The 13584-nt window shown below is 37.8% G+C and overlaps 1 protein-coding gene across 3 annotated transcripts in view; it reads left to right on the top strand.

The window, feature by feature from the left end:
* Positions 1-13584, top strand: part of IL6ST (interleukin 6 cytokine family signal transducer) — a 54985-nt gene that overhangs the window by 14331 nt on the left and 27070 nt on the right. For all 3 annotated transcript variants that reach the window (XM_003408043.4, XM_064272093.1, XM_064272100.1), the window contains 2 exons: positions 7606-7684; positions 12984-13289. In XM_003408043.4, the coding sequence (XP_003408091.2) occupies positions 7621-7684; positions 12984-13289 (370 nt within the window). In that variant the 5' untranslated portion in view covers positions 7606-7620. The remainder of the gene's footprint in view (positions 1-7605; positions 7685-12983; positions 13290-13584) is intronic.

The raw sequence follows: 13584 nt of genomic DNA, 5'->3' as shown, positions 1-13584 counted from the left end.
TTGTTTTTCTTGTATCCTACTATTCTGCTAACTCTTTGTATTAGTTCCAGTAGTTTTCTCATGGAGTCTTTTGGGTTTTCTACGTGTAGTATATCATCTACAAATAGGGACAGTTTAACTTCTTCATTACCAATTTGCATGCCCTTTATTTCTGTTCCTTGCCTTACTGCTCTAGCTAGGACTTCCAGGACATTGTTAAATTGGAGTGCTGATAAAGGGCATCCTTGTCTTGTTCCTTTTCTCAAGGAGATTAAGAACAATGTTGGCCTGTTGGTTTTGCATAGATGCCCTTTATTACGTTGAGGAATTTCCCTTCTCTACTTATTTTATTGAGAGTTTTTATCAGGAATCAGTGTCGGACTTTGTTGAATGCCTTTTCTGCATCAATTGAGATGACCATGTGATTCTTTCCTTTTATTTACATGGTGGATTATGTTGATTGATTTTCTAATGTTGAACCACCTTTGCATACCTGGTATAAATCCTACTTGGTCGTGGTGTATTATTTTTTTGATATAATGCTGAGTTCTATTGGCTAGAATTTTGTTGAGAATTTTTGCATCTATATTCATGAGTGATATTGGTCTGTAATTTTCTTTTTTTTTTTTGGTGGTGTCTGCCTGGTTTTGGTATCAGGGTTATGCTGGCTTCATAGAATGAATTCAGAAGTACTGCTTCCTTTTCTGTGTTCTGAAATAGTTTGAGTAGTACTGGCATAAGCTCTTCTCTGAATGTCTGGTAGAATTCTCCAGTGAAGCCATCCAGGCCAGGGTTTTTTTATGTTGGGAGTTTTTTTTTTTTTTTTTAATTACGTTTTCAATCTCTTCCCTTGTTAATGGATCTGTTCAGATTTTCAGCATCATTCTGCATTAGTTTGGGTGGGTAGTGTGTTTCTGGACATTTGTCCATTTCTTCTAGGTTTTCAAATTTGTTGGAGTATAGTTTTTCATAATACTGTTATGATCCTTTTTATTTCAGTTGGGTCCGTTATAATGGCTGCCATTTCATTTCTTATTTGGGTTATTTGTGTCCTCTCCTGTTTTTCATTTGTCAGTTTGGCCAGTGGTTTGTTGATTTTATTGATCCTTTCAAAGAACCAACTTTTGGGTTTATTGATTCTTTCTGTTGTTTTTTTATAACTCATTTATTCTCCTCTGTTCTTTATTATTTCCTTTCTTCTCGTGGGTGTGGGCTTCTTTTGCTGTTCTCTTTTCTGCTTGTTCAAGTTGTGTAGTTAATGTTTTGATTTTGTCCCTTCTTTTTTGTGTGCATCTATTACTATAAATTGACCTTTGAGGACTTCCTTTGCTGTGTCCCAAAGATTTTGGTTCTCATTTGATTCTAGGAATTTTTTGATTCCCTCTCTGATTTCTTCTATTACTCAGTGGTTTTTAAGCAGGGTTAGTCAGTTTCCATGTTATTCTTTTTTTTTTTTTCCCTTGCTCTTCCTGTTGTTAATTTCTACTTTGATGGCATTGTGGTCAGAGAAGAAACTTTGTATTATCACAGTGATTTGGATTTTGTTGAGGGTTGCTGTGTGGCCTAAGATGTGGTCTATTCTGGAGAACGTTTCCATGTGTTGGAAAAGAATGTGTACTTTGCAGCTGTTGGGTGAAGTGTTCTGTATATGTCTATGAGGTCAGATTGGCTGATTTTATCCGTTAGCTCTTCTGTATCTTTGTTGATTTTCTTTCTAGATGTTCTGTCCTTTACCGAGTGTGGTGTGTTGAAGTCTCCTACTATTATTGTGGAACTGTCAGTTTCTCTTTTCAGTACTGTTAGAGTGTGTTTTATGTATTTTGGAGCCCTGTCATTGGGTGCGTAGATGTTTATTACGGTTAAGTTTCCATGATGGCTGTCCCTTTAATCATTATATAGTGCCCTTCTTTGTCTTTTTGGTGGATTTTGTTTTAAAGTCTATTTTTTCTGACATTAATATTGCCACTCCTGCTCTTTTTGGGTAGCTGTTTGCTTAATGTATTTTTTTTTATCCTTTTATTTTTAATAAATTTATGTCTTCATTTCTGAGGTGTGTCTCTTGTAAACAGCATATTCATGGATCCTGTTTTTCCTATTTATTCTGTCCCTCTCCATCTGCATTTAGGTTATTTACGTCAGTGTTATTGATAGGTGTGAGTTTATTGCTGTCATTTTGTAGTGCTTTTCTTTTGTGGTGCTAACATTTTCTTTGTTCCTCTTACTCTCCTGTGCTGAATTCCTTTTGTTCGTGGATTTCTATTTCATTTCTTTTGTTTTTGTAGATTTTGTTTTTATTGAGACTTTTATGTTTTTCTTCTTTATTTTCATGAGTAGGTTTGTTAGCTTTCTTTGTGGTTACCTTGAAATTTACCCTTATCTTCTTATGTTTGAACCAGTCTATTATTATTTGGTATTGCCTTGCCTTCTTCTCCATTAGAAAGTTCTATACCTATACTGTTTATTCCCTCTTTTGTTGTTCTGATGCTGTTGTCATTTACAGTAACCTCTCTGGTTCCCTGTTGTAATTCTTTTGGTTTTGGATAGTCCTTGAGAGTTCATTTCCTAGGTTGGTATCTGGCTGGTACAATCTTGTGTCCTGGATTCAGGCTGTGGTCTGATGTTGTTTGTTCTCAGACCGAAGGACTCCCTTTAGTAATTCTTGTAAGTTTGTTTTGGTTTTTACATATTCCCTTAATTTCTGTTTATCTGGAAATGTTCTAGTTTCACCATCATATTTGAATGAGAGTTTTGCAGGATATGTTATTCTTGGTTGGCAACATGTCATCCCATTGCCTTCTTGCCTGCATGGTTTCTGCCAAATAAGCAGAGTTTAGTCTTTTTGTTTCTCCTTTGTATGTAACTTTTTGTTTTTCTCAAGCTGCTATCAGGAATTTTGTCTTTGGTTTTAGGAAGTATGATTATGATATGCTTCAGTGAATTTTTTAGGATTCGTTGAGCTTCTTGGATGGTCAGCTTTGCATCTTCCATGGTATTAGGAACGTTTTCTGTCAGCAGTTCTTTAATGATCCTCTCTGTGTTTTCCATTTCCTCCCCCCCTCCCACCCCGGTCTGGAACTCCAGTCACTCTCAAATTTTTGCTTTTGATTGTATCCCACATAATTCTCATGGCTTTTTCATTCTTTTTTTCTGATGTTTCCTCAAACAGAGTTGTATCCAAGTATTTGTCTTCAATTTCACTGACCCTGTCTTCCATCATTTCAGACCTGCTCCTCAGCCCTTCTATGACACTGTCCATTTCTGAGAGCTTGTTGTTATCTTTGGATTTCTAATTGTTTTTTTTTTGGTATGATTTCTAGTTGTGAATTTATTTTTAGCATCTTGTTCCTGTATTATTTTCCAGAATTCTTCCATTTTTTTGTCTGTATTTTCCATGAATTTGTCTGCTCTTTCCATTTTGTCTATTTTTTCCTCATTTTTGTCTGTTTTTTACTTCAACTCTGGTATAGCTCTGAATGTTAGAGATTTGAATTCAGGTAGTTCTAGTGCTCTTTTTTCTACTGGAAAGTCATCTGGTGTTTTATTTTGGGCATCTACTGGAACCGTGCTGTCCTCTTTTTTATGTGTTTTGATATTATCTGCAGTCTTTGTGACATTCAGTAGTTATTTTCTTCGTTTATTGATTGTAGATCTGTTTGTTTCATCATGCTTTTTTGTTTTATTTGGTTATGCTTGAGTAGGCAGATTGTGCATTTTTGTTATTCACCCATCTGTACTCATGATACTTTTCACCTCCTTATGGGCAGGGCCAGTCGCTCAGCTATGGTGCAGCAGGGCAGGTCCAGCTGAAGGGGAGGGGCTGGGATGGGTAATTTGTGACATGTAATAGGGCCGACAGGGCAGGCCAGGAGTCAGTGCTGGGCAGGTTCCAGTATGCTGTGCCTGTGCTTCTCGGGGGTATGATGTTCAGTGCACGGTGTAGGTAGCCAGGAAGAAGGGGAGGTTGTGATGTGTGGAGCTAAGATGGGTATGGGAAATAAGAGAGAGAAACAAGAGCCAAAAAAAAAGAGTGCTAAGGGAGTTTGCCTTTGGAGTGGAGAGATGAGAAACCGAGAAATGGAGGAAAAAAGGGGAAAAAAATAACTAGATGAAAATATGAAAAAAAAAGAAAACAAAAGCCCCCAGGGAACCCACTGGCGCAGCTGCGAAGATAGGGGATGTGGCTTCCAGGCTACGCAGTATAGCCTGGCTAGAGGGGGGTATAGATGTCACACAGCACCAGATATTCAGGAGACAGGAAAAGAAGGTAAGTACAGAGAGACGAGAACTAAGAAATGAAGAAAGAAAGGAAAAAGAGAAAGAAAAAAGAAATGCCACTGGAGATCCCACCCATGCAACTACGCAGACTGGGGAAGTGGCTTCTCAGCCGTGCAGTGCAGCCCAGCCAAAAGGGGCTCCCAAGCTGCAAAAAAGAAAAAACAAACAGAACAGAACAAAACAAAACAAAAAAAAAGGCCTTGGGGATCCCACTAGTTGGTGTTGCGGGCCAAGGGAGTGGTTCCCTAGTTGAGTGGTGCTTCACAGCCTTTCAAGAAAAAGCAAAGATGGCACACCAAGCCAGGTGTTTGACAGAAAGGAGGGGGAGGTGGTGGGAGGCATGGAAGAAACCAAAAGAAATGGAAAAAAAAGCAACACCAGCAACAGACAAATGGCATTCAGGGAGCAGACCAGTGTGAGCGTGTATCGCTGGTTACTCGGTGCTCTGTCTCCTGTTGGGAGCTCTGTGAAGCAGCTTTCCCTGCCCCCATCCACCGATCTCGTACAGGAGTCCAAGATGGCGAATCTGTGCTGCGTTAGCTGATAGGGAACCTCTGCACATATCTCTCCTTGCTCACTGTTCTGTGTCAGTTTCTTATTCCATTCTGTGCTGGGCTGAATTCTTTATCTCTTCATTTGACACTTCGGATTCCAGGATTGAAGATTGTCTCTGTTCTACTTAGCTTTTTTGAGTCTTTGCTGTGGAGGGATGGTGTGGTGCTTCTGTCTGTGGTGCTGTATTGGCAGGAAGTCCCCTTGCTTGTGTGTGTATCTTCTCTATAATGAAAAACTTGAGATTTTACCTATATTCTGAGTAAGTAGCTCCTTTCTATCACTAGTTTATTCAAGTTAAAAAAAAAAATTCTAATTCTTTAGCTACTAGAGTCTCAGGAAGTCATACTACTTTTCTGGCCCCCAGGCTCCTCAGTAAAATGAAAGATTCATAAGGCACAGATGCCTCATTTCATGTTCTAACTTTAGCTAATTGCAAATAATTCCCTGGAGCACTTCATTGAGGATTCTGGAAGCATGTCTGGTCTCCATGGGAAAGGACGCAGTAAATACTTGATATGTTTGCCACGCAAAGGCAGAGTGGCAGCATTTGTGCCCTGTATTTTCTGGCCCTGGCTTGAGTAGTTTCTTTTATCTCCTCCATCTCTAATATTTTTGAAACTAATAAAGGGGTCCCTGTTATCTGAAACCCCACACTTATAAGGTTGTTTAGGTATCTTAACATGAAAATAGCCACTAATAAACTGACCAGTTATAAGGGTTTCCCTCACCCAAGCCTTCCTTTCCCACTTAATACTGGCATTTGTCCCTGCCAATCACATCTTTATTGATTAGTTTCTTTCTGATTTTAAGGTGCAGATATAATGCCAGCTGATTGAAAGGGCACCTCAAAATAATTTGAGCATTAGTCGCTAAATGATTCTTTCTGAAATAGTACTAATAGGTTATATTTAGTCAGCCAAAGTCAAAAGTCATTTTGAGGAGTTGAACTTGGTTTGGGTTTTGAACCCTCATTCTTAAGTTAATGTTTCATCGTTCACTATGCTTACTCTGTTTTTTGGTAGATTCCCCTTATGAAGTTAAATAAGTTCCCTTTTCTTAATTTGCTGGTGGGTTTTTTTCCCCCTAAAAAGGAATGAGGGCAAAGTTTAATCATGAATACTGTTTCTGGATTCTTGGTATCATATGCTTTTGTGCATTTAACCTGTCAATATGGTTAGTTATAGCAATAAGATTTTTTTTTTTTTTAAAGAAGTACATAATAACAGATTTACAGATTCCACCATTATCTGGCTGCAAACCACACTGCCACATTAATAGATTTTTATAATATTAAACCATCTTCGTATTCTGAGAATAAATGTAGTACTATACGTTATTTACGGGTAACTGCATATGTAATGGAAGCATAAGTTCTACGTGGGAAAATAGCAGTTAAACTGGGACTGGAGGAGAAGAATGGGACTGTATTTGTTCCTTTTTTTTTCCTATGACAGGAAGTTATTACATAGACATTTGTTATATTTTTAAAATCTCGTTGACTGAAAAACTTAAATAGATTAAAAAAAAAACAAACTCTGGGCCAGTGCTTCTCACCTAGTGGCACATTAGAATCACCTGAGGAACTTTTCAAACTATGAACACGCCAGGACCCTACCCTGGAGAGTTAGGTTTGTTAGGTGGAACCCAGGATTATCTGTAATTTTGAAAAGCCGCATGTGTAGGGAGAACATGAATGACGCTATGGAGATAACAGCAAAATCTAGAATGTGAGAAATTCTATAGGACAGCTGACCTAATTCTTTCAAAAAATAAACATCGGAAAAAAAAGGAAAGGGGAATGTGTAGATTAAAACAGACTTGAGACAAATCACTCAAATGCAGCATGTGAACTTAATTTGGGTCCTGATATAAACAAACCAATTGTTTAAAACAAATTTATGAAACAGAAAAATTTGAACATTGATTTAGTATTTGATGATATTAGGGAATTATGAATATATTTTAGATGCTTCTATGGTTATGTTAAAAAGAATATATATTATACTCTATAAAGAAGGAACTTTTCTGTTACAATCAATATGAATATCAGTATAAATTGTTTTTAAAAATTATTTTGCATATTGAAGATAATTGTAAAAAAAAGTTCTGATTATACAATATCTGTTTAAAAAAATTGTAGTTTATCAGTTTCATGTATCTGAATTAGAATATTATTACTTAAGGTTGTTTTGAGTCTCAAATTAAGTAAACTAGTCATTAAGTTAATGTGCATGGTAGTTTCAGAACTAATGTTATGTGCCATAGAAAGCTAGCAGATTTAAATGTTTCTAACAGTAAGTGGACACCCATCCAAGAAATCACTCCCCCACCTCATTTTTAAGGATAGAAAGTAAACTTTAGCTGTACAGAGACATGAAGTGTGCTATTCATAACATTTTGTATTATCATCAAAGTCTGGATTATATTTTTAAATATAATTATCTTTTAATATACTGAGTCTATTAGTAACTGAGGACCAAATCGTAATACAAATTTCATCTAATTTTAAAAATTTATAGCCTTTTTTTAGTTTTCTGACTTTCTTGGTGCCCTCTCAATTAACCTTAAAGTATAAATTATGTTTTCTGGCAGTCTTTTACATAGCCATAACTTCCATGGGAATAAAGGAAAACATTCTGAAGACTTGTTTTCTGCATTCTCATAGGAATTGTACCAGCTTTTAGAAAACAACTACATAATGGAAACAAGAGCTTTAGAAATTGTGTCTTAACTTATTATGTGTGTATATGAGAGAGAAAAAAATGTTAAAAATAATATTACATGTATCTTTTACAGAAATATCTATACAAGATGTTGACTTTGTGGACTAGGATAGTGCAAGCTTCATTTATTTTCCTCGCCACTGAATCTATAGGTAAGGTTCATGAAACTTGGTAAGTGTGTCTTCTGTGTTTTCCTCCAAGCTGTTGGTGAAATTAACATAGCATTAGTTACCTATTAAGGAGTTATCTATTACTGCCTCAAAAATGACCCCAAAACACAACAATAAACAATAATTATTTGCTATAATTTTTGTTTTAATGTTGTTTTAACATTAAAACAATAATTACTATTTTTCATAGGGTCAGGAATACAGACAAGCACAGGCAGACTGGTTCATCTTTGCTTTACAATGTCCGGGCCCTTAGCTGGAAGATTCAGACTTTGGGCTACAATCATCTGAAGGCTTATTCACTTATGTGTCTGGTGTTAATGTTGGCTGTAGGCTGAGAGCTTTGCTGGGACTGATGTCCATAACACCCCTACGTGGCATCTCCATGTGGCCTTGGCTTCCTTATAACATGTGGTTGGGTTCCAGGGGCAAATATCCCATGTGAGAAAGATATCTAGTCAAGTCACAAGCTCTACTTTAACCACCTAGCCTTGGAAGTCACATAGCACACTGCATTGGCTGGAGCAGACGCAAGTACCCACACAGATCTTAGAGGAGGGAGTATAGACTCCAACCTCATAGTAAAAGGAGTATCAGTCACATTTTAAGAAGAACATGTGGGATGGAATAAATAAATGTGGCCATCTTTGGAATATACAGTCTGCCACCAGGACACTGAGGTCAGGAGGCATCAGCATACTACTCAAGACTTCCCTCTTGGTTGACTTTCTTCTTAGCCAGTGTTTTTTGTGTATGAGTAATCAAATAAATCTATTAGTTTGAACCTATGAAATTTCTGTTTTTGTAGATTGAAAATAGTTAAATATCAGAAATTTCGTAATGTTCAGTCTGATATCTGGTCTGGTATATTCTGATCCACATTTCTTCATCTTGCCGACATGAACGTAAAATATAACTTTATGAAACAAATTTCTTAAAATACTCTCTACAATTTTATCTCAAATAGCCTGATAACCCTATAAAGCTAGATTACCGTATTTTTACTCAAATAACGCATGCCTTCTGTGTTTGCCAGCTGCACCCTCCCCCCGCAAGGTATTTTCGTAAGTGCTGCTATGCCAATTTTTTTTTTTTAACATGTTGCTATTCCCTATAATTACTTCAGGGAAAGTGACACAGGAATGATTTTACCAATGAATAAAATGAGGTCTGAGAGTTGTAAGTACCGGTTCGCTGTCACAGGGTAAGTTATTAGCAGAGATCCTCCACAAGATCAAGTTCCATACTATTGGAAACTGAGAGTAATATATGCACTGAGACTTAAAATAATCTAAATCAGACCCATTGCCATCGAGTCAATTCCAACTCATAGCAACCTTGTAGGAGAGTAGGACTGTCCAATAGGATTTCCAAGGCTGTAAATCTTTGTTATGGATAAAATAGCGAAGAATGGGAATTCCAGAACACATAATTGTGCTCATGAGGGACCTTTACATAGATCAAAATGCAGTTGTTCAGACAGAACAAGGGGATACTGAATGGCTTAAAGTTAGGAAAAGTGTGCATCAGGGTTGTATCCTTTCACCATACCTATTCAACCCATATGCTGAGCAAATAATACGAGAAACTGGACTATATGAAGAAGAACGGGACATCAGGATTGGAGGAAGACTCACTACAACCTGCATTATGCAGGTGACACGACCTTGCTTGCTGAAGGTGAAGAGGACTTGAAGCACTTACTAATGAAGATCAAAGACCACAGCCTTCAGTATGGATTGCACCTCAACATAAAGAAAACAAAAGTCCTCACAACTAGACCAATAAGCAACATCATGATTAACAGAAGATTGAAGTTGTCAAGGATTTCATTTTACTTGGATCCACAGTCAACACCCATGGAAGCAGCAGTCAAGAAATCAAACGATGCATTGCACTGGGTAAATCTTCAGCAAAGGACCTCTTTAAAGTGTTGAAAAGCAAAGATGTCACCTTGAAGACTAAGGTGCGCCTGACCCAAGCCATGGTATTTTCAGTCCCATCATGTGCATGTGAAAGCTGGACAATGAATAAGGAAAACTGAAGAATTGACACCTTTGAATTGTGGTGTTGGCGAAGAATATTGAATACACCATGGACTGCCAAAAGAATGAACAAATCTGTCTTGGAAGAAGTGCAACCAGAATGCTCCTTAGAAGCAAGAATGGTGAGATTGCGTCTTACATACTTTGGACATGTTGTTAGAAGGGATCAGTCCCTGGAGAAGGACATCATGCTTGGCAAAGTACAGGGTCAGCAGAAAAGAGGAAGACCCTAAATGAGGTGGATTGACACTGTGGCTGCAACAGTGAGCTCAAGCATAAAAACGATTGTAAGGTTGGCACAGAACTGGGCAATGTTTCGTTCTGTTGTGCGTAGGGACACTGTGAGTTGGAATCTACTCGACGGCACCTAACAACAACAAATCTTTATGGAAGCAGACTGCCACATCTTTGTTCCATGGAGCGGTTGGTGAGTCGAACCTCCTACTTTTCTATTAGCAGCTGAATTCTTAACCACTGTGCCACCATAGGAAGTGATATTAACAAGCCACATCATAAGTCTTGAAACAAATTCACCTTCCGACTCTGGGCCTAATGGACCCTGTGAGATCCCAGAGTTTCATTTGGGAGTACAGTTTTGATTGCAAAGACATTTTAATTCCTACTGCAGGATTTGAGAAATACGGAGTGTCTTAGTTATCTAGTACTGTTATAACAGAAATACCACAAGTGGATGACTTTAACAAAGCGAAATTTATACTCACAGTTTAGGAGGCTAGAAGTCCGAATTCAGGGTGCCAGCTCCTAGGGAAGGCTTTCTCTGTTGGCTCTGGGGGAAGGTCCTTATCAGTCTTCCCCTGGCCTAGGAGCTTCTCCGTGCAGGATCCCCAGGTCCAAAGGAAGGGCTGTGCTCCCGGTGCTGCTTTCTTGGTGGTATGAGGTCCCCCTGTCTCTTTGCTTGCTTCTCTTTTATATCTCAAAAGATATTGACTCAAGATATAATCTAATCTTGTCAGTTGAGTCCTGCCTCAGTCTAATCCTGCTTCATTAACATCATAGAGGTAGGATTTACAATATATAGGAAAATCACATCAGATGACAAATTGGTGGACAGTCACAGAATACTGGGAATCATGTCCTAACCAAGTTAACACACATATTTCGGGGATACAATTCAATCCATAACATGACATAAAAAAATAATTGTTTAACTTTTGAAAGTAGTTTTAACTTTGGGCCCTCTAGCTTGGACCAAGAGGGAAATTGGAAGAATCTGGCTGATAACTGAGGTTGAGTATGTGAAGACGGAGCCCAGTGGTTAAGAGCTCGGTTGCTAACCAAAAGGTTTGCAGTTCAAATCCCCCAACCGCTCCTCAAAAACCTAATGGGGTGGTTCTACTCTGTTCTATAGGGTCACTACGAATCGGAATCAACTTGATGATAACGGGTTTGGTTTTTTTTTTTTTTTTAAGTAGGTGAAGGTATCTCAGCTTTCTTTATCTGTAAAATAAAGTGTTAAAGTAAATAATCTTCAAGGTTCTTTTCAGTTTCAGATTCTGTGATTCTTTGCCTTTCACCTTAACTGCTAGAACTAGTCACTCCTAAGAGAACCTTGCAGATCTTATTAGTGTGACTAGATTACCTTTCTATGGAAAGCAGTAATGATGATGATAGGCTACTATTTATTTTTATTGAATAGTAGGCATTATACTAGGTATTTACCATAAGTAATTTTTAATATTAACCTTTCAAGATAGTTACTATTAACTTCATTTTCCAAGTGAGAAAACTGAAGCTCAAATAGAATGGAACCCAAGGACGTACTGGTGAATGGAATTCCCTGGGGAAAACTGCCATAGGTTTGTGAACAATGACACTGGAGAAAGAGAATAGAGTCATGCCAAATACTTGGCATGGTGATACATTATCTTGATGGTAATAGAAAACTGTTCAATAAATTAAAATAGGGAAATAGTATAATCATGTTAGAGCCGGTAACTCTGGTAGCAGCATGTAAGATAAACTGGAAGGCCAGACTATGATTTAAAATGATGGTCTGAGCTTCAACAATCAAAATAAGGTTGTCAAGAAAGGGTTGGTAATGTGATATTAAGAATGTATAACCAACAAAACTTTGTGCAGTATTATAAATTGGGGACTGGAGGAGGCTAATTGGAGATTTTGAAGGTGACTATAGAGTATCTGGAAACCCTGGTGGTGTAGTAGTTAAGAGCTGTGGCAGCTTACCAAAAGGTCAGCAGTTCGAATCCACTAGGCACTCATAGGAAACTCTGGGGCAGCTCTACTCTGTCTTATAGGGTCACAATGAGTTGGAAGCGACTCAACGGCAACGGGTTTGTTTGTTTTTATTATAGAGTATCTGGCCTAGATGACTGGATGGGAGTGGTGGTATTAGCAGCGATAGAGAAATTAAAAGAATAAGTCTGAGAGGAACCATGATACATTTAGCTTTAGACATGTTCAGTTTAAGGTACCTGTAGGCTATCACAGAAACCCTAGTGGTGTAGTGGTTAGGTGCCACAGCTACTAACCCAAAGGTCAGCAGTTTGAATCCACCAGGCGCTCTTTGAAAACTATGGGGGGAGTTCTCCTCTGTCCTATAGGGTCCATATGAGTCGGAATCAACTTGACAGCAACGGGTTTGATTTTTTTTTTGATGGGCGAGAGGTTAGGGCTAAAGATAGGGATTTATCAGCATGAAGTAGGTGGTAGTTAAAGCATATATTTGTATTTTATTATTTTTAGCCAGTCTGATTCTTTGTTTTTTAATTGAGATTTTATCTCATACATTTATTGTTAAAACTAATGTATTTGCCTATCTTGTTCTAGTCTTTGTTTTTTATTGCTCCTTTGCTGTTTCCTTTGTTGTCCAGTATGAATGATGTATATTGTCTCTTTCTGCCCCTTCCTAGTTCCACCTCTCAAGAGCATTCGGGACTGGAGAGGGGGAGAGTTTAGTTTAGATCCTGGGTTGAATCAAGAGGCAGGGTAGGTGATGGGACAGGTATGAATCATGTTGCAGACAGTTTGTGTTTTCTACAGTAAAGTTAGAATAATATACTATGGGCTGAAGCCTAAATAGATTTTTCTTAAGCCAGCTCCATTTTTCTTATAATTTACATATTTCTTTACAAATTTAGCCATTAAATTGTCAGTATTTGTTTGCAGTTGTGTGTTTTCTTCTTTTTCTGCGACTGGCTCCCAGCCAGATAATCATTTTGTACCCTGTTTTAATGTTTTCTATTGTTCCTTCTCAGGTGTTCTTCTAGATCCATGTGGTCATATCAGCCCTGAATCTCCAGTTGTACAACTTGGTTCTAATTTCACTGCAGTTTGTGTACTAAAGGAAAAGTGTATGGATAATTTTGATGTAAATGCTGATAACATTTTCTGGAAAACAAACCATGCTACTGTTCCGAAGGAACAATATACTATCATAAACAGAACAGCATCTAGTGTCAGCTTTACAGATATCTCTTCATTAAATACTCAACTCACTTGTAACATTTATGCATTCGGGCAGATTGAGCAGAATGTTTATGGAATCACCATCATTTCAGGCTGTGAGTTTTGTTGTTTTTTTTTGGAGGGGCGCAAGGGGTCCTATTTCAGAATTTGTCATGACGAGTGAACTGCATTTTCATTGTTGTGTGTTGATCTTTATGAAGTGCGATAATTTGTGGCCTCAGTGACATTTGGACACATTCATTAAAAAAAAAAAAGCTTAGAATTAGGAACTACATTTGCATTATTAATATACAAAAGCCTAGAGAATAACATGAAGCTTTCTATGTGGCCTTGAAAGTCAAGTATCTGTCAGTTTTTTAGAAAAACATTCCATACCATGAGGCCCCCCCA

The sequence above is a fragment of the Loxodonta africana genome, chromosome 2, assembly GCF_030014295.1.
Source record: "Loxodonta africana isolate mLoxAfr1 chromosome 2, mLoxAfr1.hap2, whole genome shotgun sequence".
Lineage (NCBI taxonomy): Eukaryota > Metazoa > Chordata > Mammalia > Proboscidea > Elephantidae > Loxodonta > Loxodonta africana.
Note: the sequence above shows the minus strand (reverse complement) of the source record. Positions and strands in the feature narration are given on the sequence as shown.